We start from the raw sequence: 15,988 nt of genomic DNA on the forward strand, positions 1-15,988 counted from the left end.
GCTGCGCCCGTGTTCCCTCTGCACTAGCTCCCTCAATAAGCTGCGTTACCAGAGTTTCATCGACATTTCGAATTTCTTTATCGTCGACTACCTGAATTGCTTTCAATGCCTCTTGTAAGCTTAGAGCATAGTCGCGTAAAGTTTCGGTTGGTGACTGTTTGCGGCCATAAAATCGCATTTTTAAGTCGGAAATGGTTTTTACCTCGAAGGTGGTGGTTAATCTTTGGAAAATCTGGTCGACCTTCTGTCTTTCTTCCTTTGGCCACGATCTGACTTCCCGGAGGGCTGACTCCTTAAGTTGTCCCAACACGATCTCGACCTGCTGTTGGTCAGTAAGCGGGTAAAGACGGAACATAGATCTCATCCTATGTTTGAATTCTGCAAGATTGTTCCCACCCAAGTCAAGCACGTCCCCTGAATACGTGGGAAGCCATGGTGCTCCGAAATAGTAGGGCAAGGTAATTGGATTTAGCTGTGCCATCTTTGGGGCTTCACTTGCGTCGCGGTTAGACGTATCTGCTAACAGTTCTTGTTCATTAGACATTTTCCTTTCGGACTCTCCCTACTCCAGTCAATGGAATCCTGTTCGTGACGCCAGTTATCGTAATGACCAGGTAGGTATAACAGGACTTTACCTTTTCTCCACAGGTCCCTCTACGATTCCAAAGACGGGTTAATAGTCGAGGCCCGAACAGCGGGAACAAGAATGTTTCTCCGAACTGGCCCCTCCTCCGTATTTACCAGAGACACCAGCAAAGTCCAAGAAGTTTGACACCGATAATCATTAAAGATATTTTATTGTACTGGAACAGATGGTTGTCGACCTCGTTCTTATCATACAGCGTTCTATTCGCCCATGTAGACTTGAACCTCTAAATTATAACTTTACTATTACATCTATAACTGTAGACTGCACATCTAGAAGTAACTTATGATTAGTATCTTTGCATAAATTATGGGTTAATACACTCTTCACTTCAATAGCAAGCGATACTTGTATACAATAAACAATTTCCTATGGCCCGGTAGAGCGACCCATTAAACGATTCCTAACTTTTACTCGATCTTAGATATTGGCCCCATAATGCTGTTTCCCTAAATTCTCCCTCAACCCCAGTTCAGCTGGTGACTTTAACGGTGGTGCACGTTGGGTACCTTACTCTGCAGATATCCGGTATGGTTAATGACCATGAGCTGTGGCTGTATAATCTCAGAGGAATTATCCCCTCTATATCCTGCGAGTCCTGTGGTGATTCTATTCTCACTGACAGGGCTATTAAGTTGAGTAAAAATCAGTCCATGACTACTGACTGCCTTCCGGGAGACTATTCTGAAGAGGATATAGACACAGTTCCTTAGGGGAATGTTATGCAGGACTCACTTTGGCTTGCACTGTCTCTACGCTGGTTTCCTCTCTAAATTGCTGGCCAGCCGGGAGCTGGGCGATCACGTACACTGGTGCGCGGTTTTATAGGGCTATGGGAGCTCTAACACTGGTGTTGGTGAGCTAGGATGCTGAGCGTTGTATCTCACCCCTGACTGACAAGTTCGTGCAGTGTTAAGGTTCTCTCCCTACAAGTTGGCAGGTGTAAGCTGAACTATTGGGGCTGAGACTCCTGGATAACTAGAGTGACTTGCTCACTTTCTTGTCTCACTCCCTCAGGCTGTATATCCTCTAGTCTTGTTAACTGGGCTGCATTACACAGAGTCCGGTCAGTGTGGGGTGGTAAGGGGCAGGATTATTACAGTACCTCTCCTGACGTTATCCAGCTCCTGTCTGTGCAGTTTATACGACCTCCGGCCTCGGGGATAAAGGCTGATGCTGCGGTGCTGCTGCGGGGCCTCTGTCACCAGCTCCACTCTCCGCTGCTCCTCAGAGCTGCCCCCCTGTCACTCTCGACTTAGCCACACTCTGGATGACAGGGATGGTCCTTCCCTCTGCGTCAGCGGATACCGCCCTGTCTCCACCTCCTGCTAGTTCCCGAGCTTTTCCGCTTCGGGCGCCTTCACTCTCGACGGGACGGAGGTTAAGCTGTCGCTCTTTGGAGCTCGGTAAGTTTTCCTCCTGCGCCACTCTGTCCGCGCTCCATCCACCCCCAACCGCCGGCACAGCTCTCTCTTTTAACTCCTCGTCCGTGAGTGCCCGGATCCTTCCCGCCGGGGCCACGAGTTCCTTGTCTGCGGCACGAGAAAGGCAGTTCAGTGCTGGCACGTGAGAGGGTTTCTTGGATCGCCCCACGCGCCACTTAGTTCACACTGTCACCAATGTACAATATATGGGCACTTGTGTGTGTGTGTGTGCGCGCGCGCATGTGCACTATTCCAGCTTTATCCGGGAAGGGAGAAGATGAGCAAGTGGTGGCCTCCAAGTTTTTAAATGTCCTACAAGATGCCAAATCCATTGGCTCTTCTGACTGTGGAAAGCTAAAGGAAGTCCTGATGAATTGGACGAACTTGCTAGGGATCTGGCATAGGACAGAGCACAGCACTGGCTCTATTGTCACGTCTCGTTGTATTTGCAGAGTATCAGCCTTCTGCTTATCACACGGTGAAGTCGGATGAGTTTTGCTTCTTTTATGGTTCATGAATACACAGGCATTAAAGATTTGACCATTAGCTCTACAGTTGTTGTGGGGCTACAAGTACAAGCATGTCCTGCCAGAGAGTATGCTGAGACGTGCAGTTTCACAAACAGCGGTAAGTGTATGGGTTTGGGCATACGTGACCGGCGGTAAGGAGACCACCGGTCAGCATACCTCCTTCTGGATCCCGGCAGGTGTTGGGCATGTTGCAGGAGCGTACCTAGCTTCTATAAAGGGGTCATTACGTTCACTCGCAGGGTACGACGAACCTGCTGAATTATAGCTTTGTCTGCCCAATATTAATTTTTAGGCCCTCTGGAAAGCCCTCCTGTCAGTCCTATTTACATGGTTTTTATTTTTCTTTACAGTACAGACACGTGGCAGGAGTGGCTTTAACCTCATTGAGCTTTGGTATGTCATTAAGTTGGTGGCAGCTCCTGAAAATTGGGACAGCACAGGCAGAGGCGTGGCAGCATGTATACAGAGGGACAAGATAAAACTATGTCTAGCATATGGTTACTGCTGAACACTCAAACATCCTACAAAACAGAAGGTCAGTAGGGTTATAGAACTAAAGGTGGGAAAACATTAAGTTCAGCATCTGGAGATGGAAAGTCCGTTTAGCAAACTATATATAGACAAAACAGACTTGTTGTACAGTTTGGAGGGTATGCAATTAGCCGTGATAATGCGATCCGCGATCGCGGCTTAAGTTGTCACACCTATCCTGAAAAAAAACACTTATTGACATTTTTTGCACCTATTCTATTCTAAAATGCTGAAAACAGGATTTGCGCAATAATTCCAGCCGGCAAAACCGGAGATAAGTATAGGAGAAAATGGGAAAATATGCCTGTACCCCAAAAATGCCAAACTAATATAGGAAAACATTATTGAAGTCTATTAGTGGCCGTAGTAAAACTATTTGGTGTAATTAAATTATGTCAAATAGCTGTTTATATGCATTTTTTTTAAATGATAGAAATTTTTTTTTCAGCAAGTCAAAAAACACTTGTCCTACTGATAAAGCACCCCAGTATACCTGTCCCATACCTTGTACCACAATTTCCATCACTTCGCATTTTTTAACCCCAAAAATGACATGTCAATTGAAAATTATTAAAAACATCTTAGTGCCTAATTAGTCGTTCATGGGGGTGTCCCAAGGGTTCTGAACCAAATCTCCATATTTTTACCTTTTAAAATAGGGATTTTGTACTTCTTATCACCTGCTCAGAGATGAAGATAAATCTGCGAAAAAACCCTATGGAGACTTTTTGCCAATAACTTTTGGCAGCTAATTGAATACTGAGTTATCACAAATAGGATAAAAAGCCCTGGTTTTATCTCGCAACCGCGTTATCGCAGCAAATTGGATACCCCCTATATTGTAGTCTGTTTTATACAGTGTTTGCTTAGTTTAGTAGATAATTTAAGGCCCAGTCTTTCAACATTTTTTGTTTTGCATTTATTTATTTTAATTTTATTCTATTTGTTTATTTTTACGTCACTCACTGCACCTCTGTGAATGCAGAAAACGATGCGTGCCATTGACTGCAAATCTATATAAAGAATAGGTGTGATACTGTCCTAGAGGAGGGGTCATTGGAGCACCTATTTGTTTTAAAAAGGAATAAACAAGTGATACATTTTCCTTTTTTATTAGAACAAAACAAAATCCCAAAACATCTATTGTAAGTCTTTGTACCATTACCTCTTGCTAACCCTTTCCTCAGTGTGAGGCTGCCCTAGCCTGGGGATAATTAGGAATGACCTAGTTCTCTATGAAAACTAAGCCATGGAAGCATTAGGCCCAGATTGCTGGCCTAATTGCTTAAAACCCCCCCCCCCAAAAAAAAAACAAAAATAAACAAACAAAAAATACACTTCCATACAGATTTTAACTCCTTGTGTGCCAGCAGACTTTTAATCCATTGGTGTTTAGTGCTTTTAGAACATCCTACAGATAGTCTTAATTATGACCCAAACAGATTTGAAGCTAAAAATGAAAAGCTGCTATTCTCACTTTTTTGGCTGGATACATTGTACTTTTTTTTTTTAACGTTGTTGTTTTTTTTTTATTTTACTTTCATTAAACTAAAAGGTGTAAATGGACAAGTGGTGTAATTGGATATTTGGAGCACACCAAGTTTGAATTGTTCAACTCCATAGTATGAATAGTTGTGTAAACAGGTGCAATTGGGAAAATGCTAATTTTTTTGTGAGGAGTTCTTGGACATCATGGGCCACAGAAGGTTTTTCAGACTGATGATTGAGTATCTGTTCTCCTCAACATTCTCCACTAGGGGAAAGAGGTCATCTGCCACTATAAAAACCTGGGAATGCTGCATTTTCTTCATGATCATTATTATCTGCAATAGACACAGGAGAGCGCAGAGCAAGTGAGTGAAAAGTGTTCAAGAAAAATGATTGCAGAGCTGTATGCAAAGGTGAAAATAATTCAAGGAGCATGGACAAGTCATCTTTTCAATTGGCTGTTGGTAGTGAGGGCAGTCAAGGTGGAATGTAAAGGAAGGAAGGAAGCCAGGTTGCAGTAGGTCTAGATTAGAAGTTAGTGGAGGATTAATGGGCCTGGGGCTGCTGAAGTGGTTTGGAAGCAAAGTGGATGAAAGAACAGAAAAGTAACCAGCAAGAAAGAGAGAGTTTCTTGACGATATTATAGATTAGCACGTATATCAAGGGGTGTGGTTCGTTTTATCGACAGTGTCTAGGTCGACAATGTTTAGGTCGACCACTATAGGTCGACAGTCACTAGGTCGACATGGATGGAAGGTCGACAGGGTTTCTAGGTCGACATGTGCTAGGTCGACAGGTCTAAAGGTCGACATGAGGTTTTTTTTTTTTGGTGTCGTTTTCTTCGTAAAGTGACCGGGATCCCAAATTAGTTCACCGCGTCCCCTCGCATGGCTCGCTTCGCTCGCCATGCTTCGGGCATGGTGCCTTCGCTCCGCTACCGCCTCGCTCGGCACACTTTACCGTTCCAATCGTAGTCCACGTGGATCGTTAAGTATGAAAAAAAAAATGTGAAAAACTCATGTCGACCTTTAGACCTGTCGACCTACCACATGTCGACCTAGAAACCCTGTCGACCTTCCATCCATGTCGACCTAGTGACTGTCGACATACAGTGGTCGGACCTAAACATTGTCGACCTAGACACTGTCGATCTTCAGACCGGATCCCATATCAAGATGGAAGGGAAATTGTGAGTGGAGAGAAACGGGATGAAGATGTGAGCTAAATGTGATCAAGCCATGGTGTGGGTAGGTAGAGAGGATGGGATGGAAACTGGGTTAAGGGAGGAGGTTGAGTGGTAAGGGACAAAAGATTAAGTGCTCCAACTCTTTTCTCTAACTAGAGCGCAAGGAAGGAGAGTGGAGAAGACCGTGGAGGAGAAGGTGGCTGTAGGGTGTTGTATTTGGCGAGCAGAGATTTCGTCAACATTGAGGTTATTAGAGCTGAGTCCAGTCAGGGACGTAGAAGGCAGCAATTGGCAGGAGGGTAAGTTGAAGGTGTCAATGAGCTGATGGTGTTGGTTCACTGAGTGGATATGTGTGATTTAAAATGGGTTTGTTTTGTGAGAGAAAGGGCACCATAATAAGGTAGGATAAATATATAATGGAGAAAGTCTACGTTTGTGTGAGATTTTCTCTGTTTGTGTTTGGTGGCAAAGGAGATCTTTGTCAGGGTGTTTGACATGCAAGAGATGGGGATAGATTTGCTAAAGCTTCTAAAATTGAAAAGTTGTGATGTTGCCCATATCAACCAATCAGATTCTTTGTCATTTTCTCTGTTGCTTCTTAGAAAATTATAAACTAAATCTGCTTGGTTGTTATGGGTAACAACATATTTATTTTTTTAGTAGCTTGAGTAAATTTACCACATGATATGAGGTGGCTGGAGATGCTTTGTCTAGGACTGCTGTGATAATGTTGTGGGCACTCCGCTGCGGAGCACACGCATCGCGAAGAAGTGCAACGTACTTCTGCAGAACTGACTTGCGCTCGGCTCTTTTAAGAGCTTTGCTGTGTCATTATGCGTGTTTGGTGACCTTTGGGTAGCATCCACTAGTGGACACTGGTGCGTATACGTTGGGGTATAGACGGTGTGTGAGTGGAGCCTTGCACTTTAAATTTCAAATAAACTAATAAATAGTAGTACGTTTCAATTTAAACCAGGAGAGGGCAGAAAAACTTTCACTATACCCTACATTTGTGTCTGTACAGCATGATGCTTTGGGAGTTGTGTGTTGTTTGTTTTGTTTTTACCAGGCACGCCTGGCTAAGCAAAAATTCAGGTTCTTTATGGCCTAAAGATATTTCAGCATTTCCCTTTTCCCTGTTATAGTGACAGTCGGTGTTGTGTAGCAGGGTGTGGGTGCAGCTGTGCAGGGAAAGATAATGGTTCTTTGAGTTTTTTGGCAAACGAGGACTCTTCATCTGTCATCTGAGGTTGGAGATGTTATGCAGATCCAAACTTTTTTTTCTTGTTTTTTTTTTTTTACTTCCTGTAACATATCAACATCTGACACACACAATACATCTCATTGTACTACGCATGATCAGACTACATACATTGCTTGCTTTTGTCTTCTGAAAAAAAAACCCAAAAAAACAAAACATAACGAGAAGAACCCTAAAAGTGATGACTTGCAAGTTATTATTATTATTTTTTTTTAAATGCCTTCCTCTACTACAATGTAATTCTGCTGTCAACAGTGGTTTGAAGGCTATTTTTAGATTAAAAAAAAAAAAAGTCTTTATTTGATTTATCGCTTTCAGACTCTTATAAAATGTAGAGTCCTTTCTTTTTCTCTCCCCCAAAATAAACCTTTTCTTTATTGAAGCATGAAATCAAAAGATACATGTACCAAAACATTTATGTAATTCTTATTTCTTTATAAATATAAAAATTGTCCCGCCTCCAAACTAAAAAAGAAGGGGGGGGACGGGACACACAAACTAATGGCCCCCATACACTCATACGATATGGCATACAATCATGCGATTTATTTCGATCGCATGATTGTATGCACATATTGTGCACCATGCGACGCGATGCGCGGGCACGCCGGTCGAATCTCGCGTCTCGGTATCTTATGTGCACTTAATATTTATCGCATCGCAGTGCGGTTGCATGTGTTTTTTTAAACACATGCAATATATCGCACTGCAATGTGCACCCGCCAGGAGCGGCCACAGGCCACTCCCACTTGGCGGTGACGTGCCCATCACGTGATTACCATGCGATTTATCGCATGATCACATGTTAATCACTTTGGCAGTTCAGGTGCGATTTCATCACAACTGAACTGCCGGTGCACAAGTGTATGGGGGGCATAACAGGGATATTCAATTAGCCCCAAAGGGACATCGGGTGTAAAAACCCCAGCTGTTTCTTCGGGTTTTGCGATTGGGCTATTCGATTAGCTCGTCCGTTAAAAAGTGCATTTTCACCCGAAAACACACAGGTTCAGTAAAACCTGTTTGTTTTTGGGTGAAATCGCCCTGTTTTCGAATGAAAACTGGGCTGTTAACGGGGATTTTGCTTCACCTGCCGGAGGCAGGTGAAACAAAATTCCCGATAAACAGCAGCACGTGCCGGCTTATTAGGGCTAATTAGATAGCGCCCCCCTTCTCCGGCTATACTTTGCACCCAACAGTATGTACGAGTAATTGAATATCCCCATGTGTCTTTAACGGACCAACCCAATTGTAAATGACTAGACGACTGATGCAGAATAAATATTTATGCAGCTGGAGAAAAGGAATCCGAAGTAGTATTGGGAGATCCTGGGCACACATTCTCGTTTTGTACCATTGCATATATTTTACACTTCTCCAGAGTCTGTCCGGAATCAATGGAGAAAGTGTATCTGTGATGCCCTACCATGTCTCAAAACTAATCCATTTTAAAAGCTATGAAAATGTTCATAGCCGATGTACGAAACACTTGAATTCTGCCAAAGGAGGTGAGGAGCAGCTAGTCTTTTATTATATAGGATGGGGTAAGTGGTGTTCTTGTGACTAGCCGCTGATAGAAAAATGTAACATTGGAATATAATTTTATCCACCTAATTATGGTGTATGAATCCATTTTTTTTATACTTTAACCAAACAGCTGCATCGCCCGTTCCAGTTTTTCAACAATCTGGGTAGGTCGCAAATTTCTGTGACTGGATATTTTTTTTCTTTTTTAGAAGAATGAAAACCGTATGTAAATTATTTGTGGGAATACCCCTCTTTCACACTTACTTCAAAATCCCATATTTGTGCACATGAACGTACATCAACCCGGGATTTTGGTATGTGTGAATGGAAACAACCGTGGACGAGGCCCAGGGAACCGGGAATTTGACGGCTTGCTAGGGGTGTAGTATGGTATGCCGGCGGTCGGGCTCCCGGCGACCAGCATACCGGCGCCGGGAGCCCGACCGACGGCATACCGACAATGTGGCGAGCGCAAGTGAGCCCCTTGCGGGCTCGCTGCGCTCGCCACGCTGAGGCCACGCTGTGGCCACGCTATTTTATTCTCCCTCTAGGGGGGGGTCATGGACCCCCACAAGGGAGAATAAGTGTCGGTATGCTGGCTGTCGGGATTCCGGCGCGGGTATACTGTGCGCCGGGATCCCGACAGCCGGCATACTGAAGACCACACCTTGCTAGACCTGGCAAATTCCCGGGTCACATGTGTGAAAGGGGTATTAGGGACTTCTAATATTTAGGCGATTTACAAAGACCCCAGACTAGGGAGGCCAATCCCCGGCGATTTTTTTTTTTCAATCCCGGGAATCGGGGATACCCAGTATTGGCTTACAACCGTGTCCGGTCGTCCCCCACGCCCGGCCCCGCCTCTCCCCACCCGCCCCGCAGACATAAATAAATGTACAAACCTGCACAGCCGGGCAGCGGGTGAGTGCAGAGGGAGCCGGCTGCACGCGGTGAGTGCAGGGTGAGCTAGGATGAGGCAGCAGGTGAGTGCAGGGGGAGCCGGCTGCTCGTGGTGAGTGCAGGGGGAGCCGGAGGGTGAAGATCGCCGTACCTTCCGGCTCCGGCTGCTGACAGCGCAGCGTGACCTCACAGTCACAGGTCACGCTGCGCAGGGGGAGCTGGAAGGAGGGAGCCGGGCATCGTCTGAGTGTCCTGAGGATGCTCAACGGTGATTCCTCAATCCCCGGGATTGGAGCTTCCAATCCTGGGTTTGAATCCCGGCCGTTTTTGCACCTAAATCCCGGGATTGGCCTCCTTACCCCAGAACTACTGGTAAAGCATCCTGTACATTTTACTAGAGGAGTGGTCTGGATGTGGGAGAGTGACCTCCCCGAAATTTGTGAGTCCTTAGATGTTATAAGAGAGCAGGCGAGTATGTACTGTATAATTATTTCTCCCTGATATTCTGCACTTGCAGGGCATGCTAGTACTTGTAGTTCCACAACAACAGACACTCTCGCCGTAGCTTGCCGGCTTTTCCAGCAGCTTACCTACTCTAACTACTAATATTAATGGTAAAGTAGCTGAGTGTGTAGATTTTGTAGCTCTCTGTTCTTGTATTTGATAGAGTAGATTCATTGCAGTTTTGCACACATTAAATGAACGATCGTTACGATGAACCCAGGATGCAAAAAGGATGCAAAGCTGACGAGGTGAGGAATTTTCTGCTATTCATTGTGGGTAAGCGATCCCGAGCAGGTGTGTGCTAACCATCCTGTCCCCTGTACATGTCCGTAGAATTAAATCAGGGTGTCGGTGAATGTAACCTATCGTTTCTGAGATAAATGGTCTGATGGATACAACTATGGTGGAATTCAAGATACAGTTCTGTTTTTATGTACAAAACTCTTGCAGACACCCAGATAAATGGGTGTAGTATGGTATGCCGGCGGCCGGGCTCCCGGCGACCAGCATACCGGCGCTGGGAGCCCGACCGCCGGCATACCGACAGCATGGTGAGCGCAAAGGAGCCCCTTGCGGGATCGCTGCGCTCGCCGCGCTGCGGGCACGGTGGCGCGCTACGCGCCCCATGCTATTTATTCTCCCTCCAGGGGGGTCGTGGACCCCCACGAGGGAGAATATCTGTCGGTATGCCGGGTGTCGGAATTCCGGCGCCGGTATACTGTGCGCCGGGATCCCGACATTTGGCATACTGAAGACCACCCAAATAAATTACACCTAGAGCTGCTTGAACAATTTGAACTGGTTCAGAAATTCCATTTCATTTTGGCCACTTCATGTTTTAAGGGCCCCATACACTAGTACGATTTTACACGATTTCATACAATTCCGGTATATCCGTCTGATATATTGTATGAAATTCTGTACAATCGTATGTGTTTTAGATTGTATCCAATCTGATGCGCGTCCCTGTGGCTGTCGGATAGGATCCCCTAGGTCGTTGGTGCTGCACTAATGATATATCGGAATTGGATGAAAAAAGTGTGTTTTTTATGCATGTGATATATCGCATGGGATGTATCACAGGGAAGTGTGACTGGCATTCTCAGGACACTCCCAGCCCCCCTAGCCCTCTATCCAGCCCATCAGATATATCTCATGGTACAATTGTATGCCGTACGATATATTGCATGCGATGTATAGCGGCTTCATCAATCGCATGCGATATATCTTATGCAAAAGTACCAAATCGTATGGAATCACTCCCGGGAAGGTGCCAGGGGAGTTCAAGGGAAACTGCATCCGACTTCAGCCTCAGACATATCGTTGTAGTGTATGGGGCCCTTTAGTCTCGTACATTTTAAGCTGATTTCGCTGTTCTCTTTGCAGTTGTCTTTCAAGATTCATACACATCCTAAATGATCAAATATGAAATCTAAAGCTAGCTGCACACTATGCAATTAAAAAAAATTTATTTATTCTTTTTGTATCGTATCTGCAATCGGCAGGGTTTATCTTCCACTTGACGGTCCTGATATCAGCGTCATACACGCTATACCATATAATGGTATAGCTGCCGATTTTCATGCCCATGGATCGATAACTTGCATATGTCTGCCCACAAGGAGGTAATCGGGAAAATTCGTAGCAAATATAAGGGGTAATTCAGAGTTGATCGCAGCAGCAAATTGTTAGCAGTTGGGCAAAACCATGTGCACTGCGGGGGGGGGGGGGAGGGGGGCAGATATAACATGTGCAGAGAGAGTTAGATTTGGGTGGGTTATTATGTTTCTGTGCAGGGTAACTACTGGCTGCTTTATTTTTACACTGCAAGTTAGATTTCGGTTTGAATACACCCCACCCAAATCTAACTCTCTCTGCACATGTTACATCTGCCCCCCTGCAGTGCACATGGTTTTCCCAACTGCTAACAAATTTGCTGCTGCAATCAACTCTGAATTAGGCCCATGGTCAGATGTACCGTATGTTGAGATTGCCATATCGGGACCATCTTCTGGTAAGCCAGACCAATTTGATAATCAAAACCGAGCGTTTTAGGCAGCTCTTGGACCATTTTATCTGTGTTTGACCTAAATAGCCATGCCTATATGCTACACCAAAACACATAATGATCAAATTATTGTCAAATCGTCCCAATAATTGTTTATTGTGTATCTAGACTTTAACGGTTTTTTTTTTTTTTTAAACCGTTCAAACTGTGTTCAATCCTGAGGTAACCAGTTTACTTTGGTACTGTTTAAAATGCTGTGTAATGTAGCCACTAAGGGTCTGATTCCGCAATGGATGAAAATGCAAAGTCGCTTGCAAGCAGCTTTACTTTTCCGTCCAATTATAAGGAGGGACATGCAGGAGACACCTCAGTAGAAGAGACCGACGTCGCCAGCTGTGTTCCAACATCACGACGGTCGGCTTAATCAGCTGCCCGACGGAAGTGGGACTTTCCCCTCCCTGAAAACGAGGGTGACACGCCCCCATTTCTGGGAATGTAGGCCTCCCCCTGCCCATCCCCTCAATCAGGCAGCGGAAGAGGGGAACTGCGGGCGACAACCCAAAACCCGCAGAACGGGCCTTACGCAGCCGCAGATCTGTAATGTGTTGCGCTATATAAGAAACTATTAAATAATTACACCTATTGCATGGCCATCCTATAGGTGCCGCTACAGCAGGGCTGGCCAAACCGGTCCTCGAGATCTACCAACAGTACACATTTTCCAGATCACCTAGCTGGTGCACAGGTGTAGTCATTACTAATTAAGATGTGCTGCATTCATTCCTAACTGACAATTCTACAGATCTCCAGGAGGTCTGGAAAACATGAGCTGTTGGTAGATCTCGAGGACCGGTTTGGCCAGCCCTGCGCTACAGGATCACTCCAAGGCAGTGGTTCCCAAACATTTTTTGAGTCACGGCGCCCTAGAGTCTCAGAATTTTTTTCACGGAAGCCCTAGGCCAAATGTTTCAGATGGAGAAATGCAGAAAAAAAAATATTAAATTAGGGTCAGTTATGTGGTGAGGGACAGGATTCATTCCTGGTTTTCCACGCTTTATGATCGGAAGTGACGAGCAGTGGTTTTGCCTATTACATTGACTACAAATAATTGAAATTGATCCTGGACCCAGGGCCGTAACTACGTGTGTGCCAGGTGTGCCTGGCACACAGCTCAGTTGCCTTGAGGACGCAACGGCAAGTGGCATGTAATGAGTCAAATTGACTCATTACATGCCGACTCTCCTGTGTGCGCCGCGCTGGGGAGGAGAGCAGCAGCGAGCAGCAGCAGAGAAGGAGGGAGGGGGACTGGAGCCGCAGCAGCGCTATGACATTGGTAGTAGCGCCGCTGCAGCTGTCCCCTCTCCTTCCGTATTGGCTGCCCGGCGCTGCTGTGAATGCTGGGATGCCTGTTTTTTGCACACAGCACTAAAATGTCTAATTACGGCACTGCCTGGACCACTAACCCAGGCCACCCCTGTAAGTTCCCCAGTTTGAGAACCACTTCTCCAATGTAAAGAAGTAGAACTTTGGAGCGCTAACACTGCTTGATACTAATAATTGTTAGCATTTCCAAAGGCTCAACGGCTTTTTTTTTTTTTTTTTTTTTTTTATCTCGTGCAAGTGTGATTTGCATTTTCTATTTACATAGGGACATTTCCAGCAGTAATTTATTCAAACCCATTTATTCATGCTACTTAAATGTCATAGGGTCAGTTAAATGCTAAAATAATCATTATTTTATCGCTAGATTCTTCTCCGAAACACTAGCCTGGTAAGAGGCCTATGTGTTGTTTTTATTTCTGAAAAATAGTTCAGCACTTTCCAATACAATACTGCATGACTTGTTTTCAGTGATTTTATGGCCCGTTTGTCGTTGGCATTTATTTATTTATTTATCTATGTTTCTATTACGGTTTATCGTTTCCTATTCATATTAGTGTCACTTTGTAAGGTGCTGTTTTGTGGGGTGTAGTATGGCTGACCGGCGGTCAGGAGACCGCCGGTCAGCTTACCGACGCCGGGATCCCGGCAGCATATCGACGCCGGGATCCCGGCGGGGAGGGGCAAGTGCAGCAAGCCCTTTGCGGGCTCGCTGCGCTCGCCATGCAGCGGGTTCGGTGGCGACCTGCGGTCGCCACGGGTTCTATTCCCACTCTATGGGTGTCGTGGACACCCACGAGTGGAAATAGTCCCTGTTGGTCGGCATGCCGACCATCGGGATAGTGAGCCGTCGGGCTGGTGGAGGAGGTCATGTGACTGTCGGTCAGGTGACCGGCGGTCACATGAATACCACCCGTTTTATGTGATGCAGAAAATTATATTTTATATAGTATATAATTTCAGTGATTAGAGTGAAGTGTGTGACTTTAAGTACACATCCCCACGTTGTCTTGTTATGGGCCAGAGAAACTTATAGGGCATCCTATCCGTTTATAGAACAGCAATTACGAATTGGACCAAATCTGTTTGTGGTCTTTGGTTTACATGGACTGCAGTTTTGAGTATAAGACAGGAGGGAACAAGAATTAAAAAAATAATGGGCACCAGCAAATTTATGTTTTATATATATACTGTGTATATGTATGTGTGTGTGTGTGTGTGTGTGTGTGTGTGTGTGTGTGTGTGTATATATATATATATATAAGATAATGTAATGGGCGGCACTCCAAAGGATTTTCAATAAATGCAACAGCTCACCAGGCCGATTAGCGTTTCAACGTTTCAGGTGTCTTTATTCACACCTTTCGTCAGGATACTATATATACTGTGTGTGTGTGTGTGTGTGTGTGTGTGTGTGTATTTCTTTTTTAACTTTGATTAAGGTCAAAACATTGCAACAAGGGTGGTGAATTACTATGTAATACACTGTTACTTTTTTATTTTTAGCATTTGTATTCAGTTAAGAAAATTTTAGTGTTGACCGTTTTTTTTTTTTTGTTGTTTGTTTTTTATTGGGACGTTGCAGCGGCCCATCTATTTTTTATTTTTTTATACTTGATATAAGAAAATATTGGAAAATTGTGATTACCTCCTTTTTTTTTTTTTTTTTTATATAGTCTCTGTATATCCATTTAAAGATCTATGTATCATTAACCTGCCTATAATACTGTATATCATTTGGCATCTATCAGGGATGTGATGAATTTTTTTTTTTTTTTTTTCTTAAATCGAACCATAACCTGTATTTAACATGTTAATCCTATTGGTCAGTCATTAGAGATTTATAGGGAAAATGCATAAACTAAATAAATGGTTATGATAAGGAGGATCTGTGTGGAGGATACAGCTCAGTAGCACTGTGATGTAAGTTTAACCAGTGATTAAGTAGTGAAAACATTGTGGCTTTCGACATAAAGGTTCATGTTTGTCAGTGGAGAAATGTACTTAGCTCTCTGGAGGTCACAAGGAGGTTAAATGAGATGGTTGTGTTATTATTAGTGTTTGCCCAACAGAAATTAGATGGATTCAGCCAGATCCGCAAAATGGGTTTTCTGTTTGGCTGCAGTGAAAGTACAGGAAGCGTCCACAAATTATGCATAATAAAGGTTTTGCATGGTACTAACTTTAAGTACCTTTTAAAAACCTGTCAAACCCTTTCCCCAGTTTTACATTTACAGGGATTTTATTCAATGCATCGTAGAAATGAGAGTTCTAAATTGGCTTCCTCCCCTGGCGTAACATGCCTCTCTGGTCTTGGATTCTAAGCAAAGCAAAAAAATAATAAATAAAAATGTACCTTTGCAAATGTATTTATTTATTCATTTGTTTATTTGCATGCAGGGTAAATACTGGCTGCTTTCACATGTAGCCCATACATGCTGGACAGCTTTATTTTTACTCTGCAATTTAGCTTTCAGTTTGGAAATATAATTTCCTCTGAAATACAGTATAAGAGAGAGATCTATTAACCCGTCGTTTGTCAAAGCTGCCGCTGGCGGGTTTGACTGATGGATTTAAATCGACAGCTGTTTTAGCATTTATTT

The 15,988-nt window shown here is 44.3% G+C and overlaps 1 protein-coding gene across 8 annotated transcripts in view; it reads left to right on the top strand.

Annotated features, from left to right (window-relative positions):
* The window catches only part of CTBP1 (C-terminal binding protein 1), a 957,378-nt gene that overhangs the window by 727,336 nt on the left and 214,054 nt on the right, over positions 1–15,988 (top strand). For 3 of the 8 annotated variants that reach the window (XM_063924919.1, XM_063924916.1, XM_063924921.1), the window contains exons 2-4: positions 2,951–3,135; positions 4,889–4,984; positions 5,962–6,104. The exons of 3 other annotated variants lie outside the window; for them this stretch is intronic. In XM_063924919.1, coding sequence (XP_063780989.1) covers positions 3,095–3,135; positions 4,889–4,984; positions 5,962–6,104 — 280 coding nt within the window. In that variant the 5' untranslated portion in view covers positions 2,951–3,094. The remainder of the gene's footprint in view (positions 1–2,950; positions 3,136–4,888; positions 4,985–5,961; positions 6,105–15,988) is intronic. 2 more of the 8 variants (XM_063924923.1, XM_063924927.1) reach the window with 2 other exon arrangements.

This window comes from Pseudophryne corroboree, chromosome 1, assembly GCF_028390025.1.
Source record: "Pseudophryne corroboree isolate aPseCor3 chromosome 1, aPseCor3.hap2, whole genome shotgun sequence".
Lineage (NCBI taxonomy): Eukaryota > Metazoa > Chordata > Amphibia > Anura > Myobatrachidae > Pseudophryne > Pseudophryne corroboree.